This window comes from Zerene cesonia, chromosome 19, assembly GCF_012273895.1.
Source record: "Zerene cesonia ecotype Mississippi chromosome 19, Zerene_cesonia_1.1, whole genome shotgun sequence".
NCBI lineage: Eukaryota > Metazoa > Arthropoda > Insecta > Lepidoptera > Pieridae > Zerene > Zerene cesonia.
The window spans coordinates 9,739,575-9,755,622 of record NC_052120.1 but is presented as its reverse complement, the minus strand read 5'-3'; the positions used below and the strand labels follow the sequence as shown (position 1 = coordinate 9,755,622).

The window sequence follows — 16,048 nt, the reverse complement described above, 5'->3', positions numbered from 1 at the left end:
TAAAAATTATTTTATAGTTTTTAGTTTGATGTGCTTGAAAAGCGTGTTTTTTAGTTTTTTAAAACTATATTTTATTTATACCTCTATGTTAGTGTACATAAATGTAAAGGAAATATGAACAGAGTCTGCGCTTGCGAACCAAGCATGACATCACTGTCGGATATAGACTCGTGTAATGCGTATGCGTCGTATTTGGTGAGACCGTGCTGGTAGTGAATTTATATTGCTGCTAACTTTTGAAGTTTACTTTTGAAGTTTACTTTTTCGTTTTCTTTTCTCTGTATTGTTCAAGGGACTTTTGCGCTTAGCGACCACGTCGTTCCGTGAATTCCATGAACAATATACCAATACCATGTATGAGCCTTATACCTACAATAACGCATTAAAACTAAACACTGATAAAGAGAATACAATCATTTTCGTAAGGCGATATCAGTGAGTCTATATTTTTATTTAAAAGAGAATCGGAGTGAAGTAAACGCATGAATATGTACTATCTATGCTTATACAAAGCTGGGGAGTTTGTTCGTTAGAACGCGTTAGTTTTAAGAACTATTGGAACGATTTCAAAAGTTATTTCAACATTCGATATGTGATCCATCACTGCTATAGACTATATTATGTATACGTCGGGCTAAGATATAGCGGCGCATAGATATAGCTTCTTTTTTAAATATGCACAGTAAACACAATTCTTTTCTACAAAAAAGGACACCAACATCCAGTCTACTTTCTAAACCCTGACTACAATTTTCCAACAAACACAAAAAGAGTAATTACCATTCGGGTGAAATCCCGCGGAATTATCGAGAAAAAAAATCCGAACCCGCAAGTCAGTAGTCGAATTGAGAACTAATGAACGGAGCATTCGTTAATATCGGATAAAAAGAGATGAAGTTTGTGTTGTGTAAGTATGATCATCAATTGTCTAGTTTCTAATGAAATCGGCTTTAAGTTTCAAGTTAAAACTGCAATCTGCACTTCATCTTTTAAATATTCAATATATTTACAGAGAGAATAAAAATTACTTCTATTAAATATTACTTCACAGTAAGGTTATATAAACGGCATATTATTGTATCATAATAAACCGGGCGATTGAACACACAGACACAAACATATATGAAATTAATATATATGAAATTAATTTCAACGCCATCTAGCGGTGGCGCGACGAAACTCCGCCAAAAATCATACAATAATTCGCTAATCGAAAAACCTAAGTCCAACCGCCACCTCAAGTGCGGGGTCAACGGCACATACATGAGGTGTTAAAATATGTTGACTCATTGTTATTTTTTGTACACTGCATTTTACAGGCAGTCGGCAGGTGTCAATGACTACTTTCGGGGTTCCCAAATCATGTCGCGGATGCGGCCTTGGGGATGTCAGAATTGCAAGAATATAAATATGGAGTCCATGTACTTATAGGTTTAACGTAGAACTATGAACAGTATATCCTAGCTACTATAGCATTTGTTTTGCATAGATGAAACAATTTGAAAATGATCCCACCTAATCAGCATTATTTTTTCTATGGAAGAAAACGGGGTGCAGTTTCATTTTAGCAAAGTATAATAAATTGTTTTTGATATTGTAAATAAATAATTAAAGTCAAAAGTTAGTAAAAAGTAAGTATTTCAAGGGAAGGACATTTACAAATTTTATTGATATTGGTCAATGGAGATTTTACACATTAATTGGTATGTGTGTACGTTTCTACGCCTAAACTACTGAAGCAATTTAAACGGTTTCTGACATACAGATAGTATGAACAATGGAATAGGATATAGTACAGTTTTTTTTTGAGACACAAGCTTAAAAAGGGTCGAAATGTGCGATAAAAATTTATTATGTATGAATTCCGCGCAAGTGAAGCCGCATAAAGCTAAAGTATATCAATGTTATAAAATTTGTTAATATTGTTACATTACAGTAGACTAGTATCATCAAAAATGAAGGATATTGTTCGTTCGTAACGATTTAATCGAAAACCACTGAAACGATTTCTGAAATTGTTTCACCACCACAAAACTAAACTATTCCCGATTTGTAATTTATTATTTGAATATTATTATTATTTTGCAATATATCAATTACACATATATATAAAAAAAAGTTACATTCTTCAATATTATGTCTTAGTCAAATTAATAGTTGCATTTAATAACAATATCTAATGTGTACCTATATTTATAAGACAACATCTAATGTATTGTATGTATGTATGGGGGGGGATGGTAAGCGACAAACACTCACGTGCGCAGTGGCGGGCGCGTCGCGCGGGCGCAGCGCGTGCAGCGCGCCCTCGTGCGTGTCGGCGAACGCGCGCACCGCGGCCGCCGCCTCGCGGTAGCGCCGCCACAGCTCCACCGCCTTGTGGTACCTGTGGGGGACGGAGCACCCATGTGAACTTATGTAGCTGTGCCCTGATAGCCTAAAGTCTACCTCGATAATTGGCGTATCTATGTGATGTTATATTGCTTCTTTGATTTTCATTCATTACCAGCTGTGCCCCGCGATTTAATCATAGTACCTGGTGTTGTGTGGCCTAAAGCCTTGCTCTATAAATGGGATATCTAACACTGAAATAATTTTTTTAATCGGACCAGTAGTTCCTGAGGTTAGTGCGTTCAACCCAACAATCAAACAAGCTCTTCAGTTTTATGATTAGATAACAATAAATCATGCTCGTTTATTGTGGCAGAAGTGAATGAAAACAATTATGTCTTGTCAGTACCATTGATATAAAAAGAAATATTTGATTTGATTAACTTTTAATTATTGTCTACACAACAATCCATGACTTTTGGATTTCTCTGAATGTGAGAAAAAAACGACAGTCAAAAAAGATGTCATATTGTATGATAAAATCCATACATAAGTCAGTCTATCCCTTCGAAAATGATCTTAACAAATATTATTATGCTACTACAACCGTCTTTAGCTATTAGCCTAAAAAACGCTAAAGATCCATATAAACAGAAAATGTCTAACATAACACCCAAGTCGAGAAACACTCACTTATCGCAGAGGTGCGTGAGGTTGGCGCACGTGTGCTCGTAGGCGGCGGCCGCGTCGTCGAGCTGGCGGCGCAGCTTGGCCGCCACACTGGGCTCGGCGGCGGCGGCCAGCGGCGCGGCCGCGTGCCGCAGCTCGCCCACCAGCTCGCCGCTGCGCCGGGACAGCGACTCGCTCAGCGTCTAGACAGGAAAGGGATCAGAAAATCTTCAATGGGGAAAAGTAAGTGGATTTTTTCGAGCAGCGGTGGATGTGGGAAAAGATGAGTGGATTTTTGGATAGTAAATGGTTATTTTCGTGCGGTCGTTGATGTGGGACAAGTTGTAGAAGTTTTGTTTGGGGGGATAAAAGGATGGTTTGAAGCAACATCTATTGTGGAATCGTTTATATAGCTTTATGAGAGATGAAAATGTGTCTTTGTTACAGTCTCTGATGTGGGACAAATTCTAAAATCGAAGTAGGAAAATTACACAGTTTGATCATAAGGACTGCGTTATAAAGATATAATGTTTATGATGTGGTCGGCGTGACTCGTCCTGACTGAGCTTGGAAAGTCAACTCTAGAATTATGCTAAGATCACGAAGATACTAGAAGCTGTGTTCGTTCTTGAATTATTAAAGTTGCAAATAATACGATTTTCGTATAATATGTACTTTATATGAGTTGGGTTCCACTTTATGAACATTCTGTTCGCTACGCTATATTTAGAATTCATGGTGACATAAAATGTTGAAAATCAATAATGAAATATTTGTATGCACTTGCAAAACATATTTACAATTCGATTCAATTAGAAAAATCAAGAAATAATAACTTACTAACTTATATATAACTTACCTCCAATCTCTCAGTGGCTTTCAGTAGGCGATCGTAATCTACTTGTCCTTGAACGGTGAGCAACTCAACCATATAGTCGGCCTCTCGCACCGCACCTTGCACCAACTCCAGCTGCCTCTCAAACCGCCTCCACAGCTGCAACTTATTTCTGAGTCGAACGCTGAGATCATTACAAGCAGCTTCCAATTCCGCATGAGTCTCCTATGAAATAAATTCACGGTTATAATGTGTCAAGTCTTCACGGGCTATGTAAAGTATACTTAGATATATTGAAAAGCTTACCTGTAATGCAGAAATGTCCTTCTCTATACTTGTGGGTGACACACAAATACGAAGACTTATGGGCAGCGTATGCAGCGCTTGTCTCAACGCAAGTATGTCTTTCCATTGTGCCGCTAGATCTTCCAGCAACTTGTCACAGTTTTCCGTCGCTCTCTCGACGACATCACTGCCCAGTCGTTCTGCCGCCTCACATTCTTCTAAAGTTAATCGAGCACGCCGTTGTCCCTTTTGAACGCGAGCGATGCCGGCTTGGACTTGTACAATTTTCTCTTTTAGTAGCAAACTCCTTTCTAATTCCTCAGCTATTTGATCGTCTAATATTCCTGACTGAGATAGGAGAGCGCCTAAACGATCCGACTCTGCAGTTGGTAAAAGGCTAAGCCGCCCCAGTTCATTTTGTATGCGGTCTATACGGCTAGTCATAACTTGAAGCCTTTCAATGTAAAGGTTCAGTTCATCTTCATTTTTAATGACACCTTTGAGTCCCTCTAGCGCTCCACGGAGTTCTTTTATTTCATCTTCCAGAATATTCAGTTTTTCACCCGATGTAACATCACGGTCAGATATGTTTTGAATGGCTGATGAGTGAATGTTGTTAATTCTGTTAGACAAGTCACGCCATTTATCTTCAACCTTAGAGAAGAACTGACGTTGTACCATTTCATCTGATATAGGTAAAATTTCTAATGCTTTTTCGAATTGGATACTGCATTCATTTTTAAGATTGTTATGTACTTCATGTTGTGCTTTAAGCTCCCAGAAACGTCTAAGATTGCTCGTAGTTGTAATATTTTCAGGCGTTATATGTTCCATCTCTTTATTTGCTAAATTAATCCATCCTTCAATCCTGTTAATCAAATGGTCATACGTTAACCAATTCTCCTTAAAATCTGTCAGTCTTATTAACCAAAAATCAATATTTTCTTGAAGTTTAAGCAATGTTTCAAGTGCTTCAGAGCATTCCGATTCTAGTCCTGGGCAAACAATTAAATTTTGAAGACCTTCAGTTATAGATAGAAGGCGTAACATTTTTGCGTAATGGTGAGAAACATCAAGACTTATTGATTGATATAAATTAATATATTGTTCGTGATCCATCGAAGTTACGTTGGTGAGATCAGGAATTCTTTGTTCTGCTACTCGTAGCCATTGTAGTTCTTCTTTCATTCCTTGATCAAGCACACTCCATCTCGAAGCAGCTAGGGTCATTTGTTGAGCTCTACCTGCCGCTCTATCAATAATTGTAGTCGCCCTGTCATGAAGTGAATGATGCAGTGATGCATATTTAGCTCTTGTCTCATTATCCAAATTATCTTCTAAAGATTCAAGAATGGCTCTACAATGGCTAAGATTGACGAAAAATTTTCTGTGCTTTTGTATCTCTTCATGAAGATGATCTAAGTTGGATACAATTATTTTGCCGTCCAATAAAGCTTCCGCGACGTCAGTTATTTGGCCGAAATCTTGCAATGTTTGCTCATATTCTTCAGCTAATGATGCTAATTGTAAAAGACGGTCCCGTTCAATATTGATTGTATTTTCAATGTGTTTTGTATCTTCATCGCACCTATATAATTCTGATGGACATTCTATTTTGGGGTGTGTTTCAAGTAATCCTCGGTATGTTTTAAACATTTTCTTAACATTATTTAAATTATCGAGGTTATCCGTTTCCATTTTATCAAGTCCATCTAATTTCTGAGAGGTGGGCATTTCTAAAATAATCAATTCTTCTAATTTCGTTTTCATTCCACCAACAGATTGCGCCAGTATTTCTAAATCTTCTAAGAATTTAAGCCACTCTTCTTCGCTTTGTTTGACTTTTGCCATACTTTCATTACTTAAATGACTTACTGCGTTCATCTGACGTGACAAGGTTTCAATTAAAGTGACAATTTCTTCATGAACTTCTGTTACATATATTATTTCCTTAAGATTTTGTACATGTTGTTCTAAATCTTTTACTCTTTGAGCTTCATCAATTACTTTCGACCCCGAAGAAATAGCGCCGTGTATTTTGTACTGTATTTCTTCTAACCAAATGGATATGGTCTCAATGATAACGATAACATTTTTTTCTACTTTATTTGGATCTTTATTTTCGATTGCATTCTTAACTTCTTCTAATTTTGAATTAACCACACGATCATATGATTTTTCCACAGAAGGTTCAATAAGAGCCACACTCATGGAATCCTCTGAATTTTTTTGGGGTTCATGTGTAGCCTGTGTGCGTTTTTCAAGACTTTCCAGTAGTCTTGCTTTTTCTGACTTTGGTTCGTGCACAGTTTTGCTAGGTGATGGTGATTTAGATTTGGATCTTTGAACAACATCTGAATATGTAGGTCGGGACTGTATAACTAAAGATTCTTGGCTCGCTGGCACAACTGAAGGTCGGATTTGAGCGATACCTTCATCTGTGGAATAATTGTCTTTGCTAGATAAATCATCACTTGTCGGCGTAACTGATAACGACAATTCTGCATTAATAGGATCAGACAAACTTTCAGGGGATTTAAGCGGCGATTCGACTTTTCTTTTTGGTTTCCTCTTTCTTTGTTTATGTTTATCGCTCAAAATTGTAGGAGATTGCTCTGCGGTTTGACGCTCACTATCAAGGAATTCATTTGTTGCTTGAGGAATTGAAATCTGTGCTCTTAAATGTACCTCATAGGGCTCATCCGTGGATGTAGAAATTGAATCCTCTGAATACACTCTGGGAGAAGTTTGCTGAGTTGTGTCAAAAGTCACGACGTGTTTGTCAGCATCCCTAATTGTTTCAGTTACTCTTGGTGTTGTTTGCTGGCCCGTTTCTACAGTTATAAGACTTTCCCTCTTCTCGATTTCTAAAGAAGGTATTGGTGATGATGGTTTTTGTTCTTCTCGTGGTGTAGTTTGCTGCACAGCGTCAACAGTGACTACATCACTTCTAGAAGTTTCAATAACAGGCATATCCTCAGTTCTAGGAGAAGTTTGTTGGGATGTATTTTTTACGTCAATTTTTTCGGATATTGTAGACTTCTCTTCTTTGCTGACAGGCTGCTCAATATCTAACTGTTGAATGAGTTCAGATTGAGTAAATGCACTGATCATTGGAACTTCCGGTGTTTGAATACTTATATCAGATAGTTCTACTTTTTCAACTGGCGTTGTGCTAGTTTCCTGATCAACAATATCTTGTTTTATAGTTTGAATAGTAGAATCAATTGTTTCTATCTTCATTTCAGTAGATTTCTCATCCGACTGCACCTGCGGTGTTGGAGAAGTTTGTATTTCTCGGGTATCGGTTTCTATCTTCGATGATTCATCATGAGGATCAATTGCTGGTGACGTTTGTGATGATTTTTCATCCGGTACTGAAATGTCTCTTGGAATAACCTGAGTCGTAGCTTCCAGTTGAATTTTTAATTCTGGACTTTCTGTTCTGCTTGTTTGTACTTGAATGTCAGAGAAATCTACAGTTTGATGATGCACCATACTTTCGTTAGTCTGAGTATCCACTTCTTTATCTTCGGTAGGTGTTGTTTGTACAATCATTTCAGATACAGGAGTCGGAGATGTTTGTAGTACTGTGTCAGCCGTTTCTGGATTTTTAATTGTTTCCAACCTTGGCTCATCTCTTGGTGATGTTTGGACAGAATCTTCTTGGGTAGGAACTTCTTCAAACACCGGTACTGGGTATGTAACGGTTGTTGTAATATCTTCTTTGACTGATTCTGGGCTCAAACCAACACATTCTTCAACAATTTTTACAGTACTGATATCAGAAGTTTCACTTATTGTATGGTATGACTCTTCCTTAGGTGATATTGTTGAAATTTCTTGGCCAGCCAAAGGAGATTTTTCTAATGGTGATTCCAATGCAACAACAGGCTCAGGAAGCTGTTTTTTGTCCTTCTTACCTTTTACTTTCTTCTCAATTATAGGTTCGCTCACTTCAACGGGTGAGGTTGAAATCGATTCATCCTCTGTGGTTGTTTGTTTCGGATATAAAGTTTCTTCGCTTGTTCTATGAGATTTACGTTTCTTATGTTTTTTCTTTGAATCAATGGCCACATTTGCATCCAATGAGGTATCTTCAGGCTCGTATCCTTTGTCGTCAACAGATTTTCTTGTATGAGACTCTAAAGATGATTCTTGTACAACTTGTGTGTCATCTATTTGAGATTGTAACAAATCTTTAGTAGGCTTAGGTGAATCGATAGGCGTTGAGGCTGGCAATTCAACATAATGACTTAAAGACGAACTTTCTGTGTCGATTATGCTTTTATCAGTTTCAGTATGGGTTTCAGTATCCAGAGATTCACTTTCGCTAGTAGGACGCTTATGTTTCTTTTTCCTCCTTCGTTTTTTATCCTCTTTATCACCTTCATCTTTTATCGGTTCCTGCTGATGTTCAGCGCCGGATTTCACAGGAACATCTTTAGTAATATTAACCTCACTAGGTAGATGAACGTGAACATCTTTTTTCACTACATGGGATTCTCCAGATTTCAACTTATCAACAGAGATATTTAATTCCATCTTGGGGTCGGTTTGTGTGGAAATTTTTGGCTTAGTAATGGACATAGAAATATCAATATTCTCCGTAGATTTTTTTGCTTCTAACGGCATTTTATCAGTTTGAGTCAATTTTTCAACCAATGTTTCGGGCTGGGAGACGTCAACATGAACATTCTGTCGTTCTGCATCAATAAACATGCTGACATTTTGTACGATATCTTTTGGTATAGGTGGAGACACAGCAGACGTTGTTAAGATCTGCGCTTCAGGTGTGTCCTTTTCGTAATTTTCTTCAAATTGAGCAATATACGAAACCCTTGGGCTTTCCGGTTTTTTATTCAAATCAGTTTCAGAAACAATATTTTCTACTTTAGCTGTTTCAACGTCTATTGGCATAGGGCAAGGTACTGCTTCAATTGTAATTTTTTGTACTTCTTTAGGAGATAAGACAGATAAAGAGTCTATTACATCTGTCTGTAGAGGAATATCATCTTTATATATGTCGTCTTTGAGATTTTCAATCTGTTCTTTTGATAATGTTTCTTCACTCACTACTTCGATGACTTCTGATGGCTGTTGTTGCTTATCAGCATTTGTCGAATCCAATTTTGAAGTTTTTATATCAACTACTTTCGATAGTTCAGTTGTAGCATTATCAGCAGACTTATCAGTTAAAATATTTAGTGGTTTATCTTCTTCCTTCTCAGTTAAAATGTCAGTCTGTATTTGAGATGTTTCTAATGTCTCAAGCAACAAATTATCTTTTTTTAGGCAATTTATATCATCTTGTAAATTGTTTAGATCATTATTTATTTCTTCTTTTATAAATTGCTGATTTTCTTCCACTTGTATCATAAGATTCTGTTGTGGTTCATCGTTTAGATCTACAAAATCAGCGTCACTGCTGCTCAACTTTGGTTCTTTAGTTTTTTCTGTACTTTCAGGAATTTGTTCCCGCTCGTGTAAAGTTATGTCTTGCGGCGATTCCACAGCAGGTAATTTCTCGTTATTTCTGTTCATATTATCTTCCTTTAAGGTTTCAGTTGGTGCATGTTCCATTGAAGAAGTTTGTTCTGATGTTTTTTCGGGAGCTTTGACATTTTGAACTGATAACTCAGGTATAAAGCTTTCACTCTCTAACAAACTCTTTGTCATGTCAATAACATTTTGATGGCCAAGATCAATGACCTTTGGTATTTGTGCAATAACGTTTGTTCTCACATCTTGCGCAGTTATATTTTTCTCATTAGCTTCTTCCGCGTTCGGCTTCGATATAGAAACGTCAACTTGAGTAGTTATTGTAGAATCGGGAATATATTCATCACCCATATCCTGCGCAGTTATAGTTTTCTCCTTAGCTTCTTCCGCATTCGGCTTCGACATAGAAACGTCAATTTGGGTAGTTATTGTAGAATCGGGAATATATTCATCACTATCTTCTTCAACTACTTTTTCTGTAACTCGCTCTTTCCCGTCAATAATTTCTATGTGTCGTATGATTTTTATACGTTTTGTTTTAAGTCCTTCTTTTTGTAAAACATGAACTACTGAAGGATTATTTTCTAGTGCCACTTGATCTTCGGGTTTTTCAATAACTTCTTCGGTTACAATCTCTTTCCCATCGACAATTTGTACGCGTTTTATAATTATTTTTCTTTTCATTACAATTTGTGGTTGTTCTTCTTCAGTACTTTCTTTTGTGGGTTGATTATCATATGGTTCAACGACATTTGTAGGATCTTTTTGCATAATATATTCCTCTGTTACTTTGTGTTTCCATGCAGTGTCAAACTTAGGTGAAATGTTTTCTTCCGTTGTTTTCTCATAACTTTCTAATTCTAAGTCTTTCTTCGTACCTTTCAAATGGTAAAAATCTTTATTAGATTGAGATCGGTCTGGAGGCGAAATTGTTTCTTCATCCCCAGGTTCTTTCTTCATCCCCAAATTTTTTCCTGTGTTTTCGGGTAAATCATGGGTTTTTTTGTCAAGACCTATTTCTCTTTCTTTAAACTCAATTTCTGGTTGCATTATATCTAGACTTTTCTCTAATTCTATAGACCCGTGTTGGAGTTTTTCTGTATCTCTATCTTCTTGTTCCGTTTCTTCACGCGCTTGCACCGGTTTAGCAACGAATGATTTTTCTTCAGATTTTTTGCGGTCATCCTTTGTTTCTTTCATTGGTTCAAATTCGTCATATTTTGTTAACTCATCTCCTAATTTCTTTGCATCTATAATTTGATCCATTTCTTTAGAATCATCTTTTTTATCAGCAGATGAGTTGTCTATGTTCTCACCAGGTGTTTGTAATTCAAATACACCAAGTTCTAGTTTGCGTTCCTGTGATAATTTTTTACCTTTAGTGATAATTTCGAAGTTATCTTGAGTCGTTTGAATAACAGGCGATTTGGTGAAGTCAACGCCTTCAGTTATTTTTGGTTCTTCCGATTTTAACGGCATTGGATCTTTTGTTTCACGAGAAACTTTTTGGTCATTCGTACTTCTCAAGGCTAATGGCTCTTTTTTCACCGTTGGTGAGGCTTTGCTGAGTGCAGTGTGGTCACTTTCACTTCCTAGTAAACGTTTTGTGATATCTATTATATGCGTATCGGGTGAAGTTTCAACTGCGATTTCTCTAGTTAATATTTGTTCTTCATCTCTAGTAATTACCGCATCACCTGATTCATAGGTATCTGAGAGTTTAGTTCCATCTTTTGAAGAACCATGCATTTCACTTTCGATTAATTTTGTTGACGGGATAACAATTTCAGTATTATCTTTGTCGTCATAAATGAACTCTTCTGGAGGCAAAGTCACAATACCTGTGTTTTCAACACCGCTTTGCAAATAATCATGGCCTTGAGGAATTTCCGATGGAATTATATGCGCATTGATTTCTGTTGTTACCGTTGAAGTCGGTTCGTATTCATCACCCGAGTCTTCTATAATTTGTTCGGAGACATGTTCTTTACCATCAATAATCTGCACATGCCTCACTATTTTTATGCGCTTAGTTTTTACACCTTGTTCCTGTAAAGAATGGCTAATTTTTGGTTCCTCTTCAATTATTTCCACATCGTCGGGTTCCTCAATTACTTCTTCAGTAACATGTTCTTTTCCATCAATAATTTTAATATGTTTTATAATACGTTTCCGCGTTCTTGTTATTTTTCGTGTTACTTTTTGTACTACAGAAGACACATTTACGGAAGATAATTGCATAGTAGAATCGGTGTATCCACTAATCTGGTGTATTTGTTCCGTGGCTAGTTGGCTATTTTCAGACTGTACCACAGGTTTATCTTCAAACAATTGAACTGTATCTTTCGAAGTTGTTTTGATGTTTGCATTGGGTTGAACAGATATACTCTCTTTTTGGATAAATTCTTGGACCAAATTCTCGAGTTCTGACTGTTCATTGGTGGACTGTTGCTTCTCATTGTCGTTTCCTTCTAAAGGTTCAGTAATAACTGGTTTAGAATGGTCTTGGTCATCTTGGTCACGTTGTGGTGAATCACGAGGTAATTGTTTGACGCGTGGATCTGAATGTTTTTCTGTATCATTATCGCCTTTATCATCCGACTCTTCTGCTTGTACATAAGATCCATCCTTAACGCTTATGGAAACTCTAGGTATTTCCTCTTCAGTTATTTCAACATTGTCTGGTTCATCTATTACTTCTTCTGTCACATGCTCTTTACCATCAATAATTACAACTCTTCGAATAATACGGCGACGCGTCTTTACTATTCGTTTAGTAACTTGTTGAACAACCGCGGTGACGCTAGATGAAGATGTCTGTATATGGGGTTTTATTTCACCTTCGGCAATTTGCAATATATCATCGGGCTTAAATCCTTGTTCTAGCGATATTACCATATCTGGTTTGGAGGTGAATTCTTGAATTGTTACTTCTCCACTTGGTAAGCCGGATATAATTTCTCCTCCATAAGTTTGATATTGAACGGTTTGCATACGGCCATCGTCTAAAGTAGTAGTAGTAGATCCTTTATCATCTCTCATAGTTATTTGTGAGAAAGTTTGTTCTTGTGGAACACCATCACTCGAAAGAATTTGTGATCTCTGCTCCTTATTGTGAATGATTTGTTGTCGAGTTACAAGAGTTTTCCTGACCTTTTTTACAATTATTCTCTTTGTACCATCAGCATCAACAACAACTTCTGTTGTAGTCTCATCAGGTTCTACCATAACGGTTTCAAATGATTGGGGCAAACTATGGGTAATATTAAGGTGTGTGTCTCTATGTAAATCGGATTCTTCATAATCAGCGCCGACAACAAGAGACTGTTCGTCCGTGGTATACTCTCTATAAACTGGTTTACTTGCAATTTCAATAGTTTCATGGCCTTCGGATATAGTTTTTCTGATGTGAATATTTTCAAGCATTTCTTTTTCTTCTGATTTCGGTTCACTTGTTTGAACCTCAATTTCTTTCGGTGGTTCACATGTTACAGAAACGTCATGTGTTGATATTAGGTCAGGTTGACAAATAACAGATTTATCAGTAACGGAAGGTTTATCTGACATTAAACTTTGTCCGGTTTGGGTTTCAATTGTTTCAGTTTCTTTGATTATATACGGTGCAGGTTCTTTAACTTCAGTTTCAACTTGTGTAATATGACTTTCTTGTAGGAAAGGTTCTTCTGTATTTTGTTGTTTGTCTAGATTTGATTCTAGGTCTGTTTGACGTGGTGAAACAACTTCTTCTGGCATTGAAGTTGAGTCAATTGTCCTATCAGTTTGAGATATGTCTTCTTCAATAATATCACGTGCACTCCTAATATGCATCAAGATGTCTCTTAATCTTTCTATCTCATTAATGACTAGAATTCTTGTTTTTTCTAACGTATTTTTTGTAATATTTAATTTCTCTTTAATTTGACTAGAATCATCACGAATAATTACACAAATAGACTTTAATATTACTTCATATTCTTCATATTCTCTAATATAACGTTCATATATTTCAATGTAACGTAAAATAGTTTCCTCAGTTAACATTTCAGATTGTTGGGTGGACTCTTTTAGCTCATCGTTAATACTTTGGAGCCAAGTATCTAATTTGATTATCTTTTGTTTTTGCTCTTCCACTTCTTCATTTTGCCTTTCTAATTCCTTTTTAGCGTCCTGAAAATTAATAAAAGTAAACCTTTAATTGATCGTTATTGGCAATGACATATAAATACAGTTATAAAAATAGAAAAAAAAATTAACAAAAAGGAAAAAAAAATAGGTTACCTTTCTTACCTGGATGGTGACCAGACCCTGGCGGGCTTGAACCAACAACTTAACAATCCTAGCTTTCATAACATTGAGATCCTTTAACAAAGCTTGTACTTCTGCCTCTTGGCGGAATTCCATGACTTTCTGTTCTAAAATATCGGCCGCTTCTTGACACTTGACTAGAATCGATATTCCCTCCTGAAAAAATTTAGTAGTTACATATTATTTTTTTGTATAAACTCAAAGTAATGTACGATTGGTTCAAGCACTGCTTTATTATTGTGTTTTGACGAACACTGAATTATCAGGTATATACATCTCACTTTAATGTTTACTATGTCAATGCTTTTTATAGTTTATTTGCATAGGTAATATGACTAACGGTGACTGCATTACTTCTCTGAATATTGTTTTATGAGCTTATTTTATGCGCGCAACAGAAGTAATAATTTAAAGTGTTTTAAAGCGGTACCGTATAGATTTTAAATATATAGAAAACGATAATTGTAAAGTCAACATTTATTATACAATGTTATTTAAATAGTAGTAAAATGTATTTTTAATTTTTTTTAATCTTCAAATTTAACAAGATGCTACCGAAAGTGATTATAAAAAAGTCATTAAATAAAATTATGTATAATCATTTTCGTGACATACATCCTTCCTACTAATATTATAAATGCGAAAGTTTGTAAAGATGTGCGTGTGTTTGTTGCTCTTTCACGCAAAAGCTACTGAACCGATTGCAATTAAATTTGGTGTGTAGACAACTGGACAACTGGAATAACATATAGGCAACTTTTTATCCCGATATTCCTACCGGATACGGACTTATGCGGGTGAAACCGCGGGGCGCAGCTAGTATAAAATAAATTAGATAATAATATTCAATTAAAATCAGACAACAGTAGACTCAATCACACACAATTTTTTACGATATGTCTTCACACTAAGTATTCACAAAAAACTATGCAAATTTCACCTGATTATAACAATAACACTATATATATGAAAATTAAATTGATATTTCGCATTAGATCGATTTAAAAATTCGATTCGTTTCGAGATTCGATTTCGATTCACTCGCGTCTCTTCAGAGCTTCGCGAACTAATGCCCTACTGGTTTGTGCCAAGCAAAACTCGAATATTATTAACACTGTGTCGTAATTGTTATGTAGGTACATGACATCACCCACTAGGGAATAATGAGGCCTGCGACAACTTTGCTAATTTGCAACAAGTTGATGACACCAGATAAACATTTGTCAACGCTGATAAAACACTGTGACTCATTCATCAAGATCATATAACTTTGAAGGTCATAATTGTAAACATGAAATTAATCTACTGCAAAATGAGTTTCATTTTTCAACGTAAGAACAGTCACGTAACAAAGTGTGGTGTACGTCTATTTTTCTTATCTAACTTTATCGTTAGACGTTTCGAATTATTCTTTGTTAATCTTTTAGCAACGTTGGACTACCGGATGTATTTTAAAAATTCGTGTACATTGTTGTTTTTAAAAATTCAATATTTTGCCTTTGGTTAAACGTACAGAAAGCTACAAAACTAAGACATTTGTCGGAAAAGAAATCCTAAAATAATTTAAGTTACATAGTATTTGATGTCACATCAATAAATAAACTACATAAATTACAGGGACATTTCACAATATGTAAGAATAGATTAAATCACAATATAGGAAATGAATACAATTGTGTATCCGTCGATGATGTTATATACGATATTTACGTATCTGACGTAACCATGAATTCTAGTTTTGTTTACTTAGAGGCTCCAACTTTATTGCGTATGGTCACTAAAAGAAACTCACTATAAAGCGATGGCATTACATTACATAATAATGGGAAACTGATGGATTAAATGATCGTTTATGAAACACCGGTAATCGGTTTTATATAAAGCAAGTCAAGAGTTAAAATGATCCATCAAGATGCCAAATCGTCTAATGTAAACAGCGGGAAACATAAATCAAAACTAATGGCTTTAAAGCTTGAACCTACTGTACGTGAATATTATTAATAGACAAGTATCCTGATCAACTGTGAGATTGTGAATATAAAAAATATATTTGCGAAATCTTGAAGTATAAAAATGCATTGATCCTATTCATGAATTATTATTACCAAGTTGCTATGTTGA

At 35.9% G+C, this 16,048-nt stretch overlaps 1 protein-coding gene across 1 annotated transcript in view; it reads right to left on the bottom strand.

Moving 5' to 3' along the window:
- The window catches only part of LOC119834370 (titin-like), a 49,489-nt gene that overhangs the window by 24,885 nt on the left and 8,556 nt on the right, over nucleotides 1-16,048 (bottom strand). Inside the window, exons 4-8 of the mRNA XM_038358713.1 lie at nucleotides 13,901-14,083; nucleotides 4,142-13,789; nucleotides 3,860-4,060; nucleotides 3,025-3,203; nucleotides 2,260-2,386 (exon numbers count right to left, since the gene is read on the bottom strand). Coding sequence (XP_038214641.1) covers nucleotides 2,260-2,386; nucleotides 3,025-3,203; nucleotides 3,860-4,060; nucleotides 4,142-13,789; nucleotides 13,901-14,083 — 10,338 coding nt within the window. The remainder of the gene's footprint in view (nucleotides 1-2,259; nucleotides 2,387-3,024; nucleotides 3,204-3,859; nucleotides 4,061-4,141; nucleotides 13,790-13,900; nucleotides 14,084-16,048) is intronic.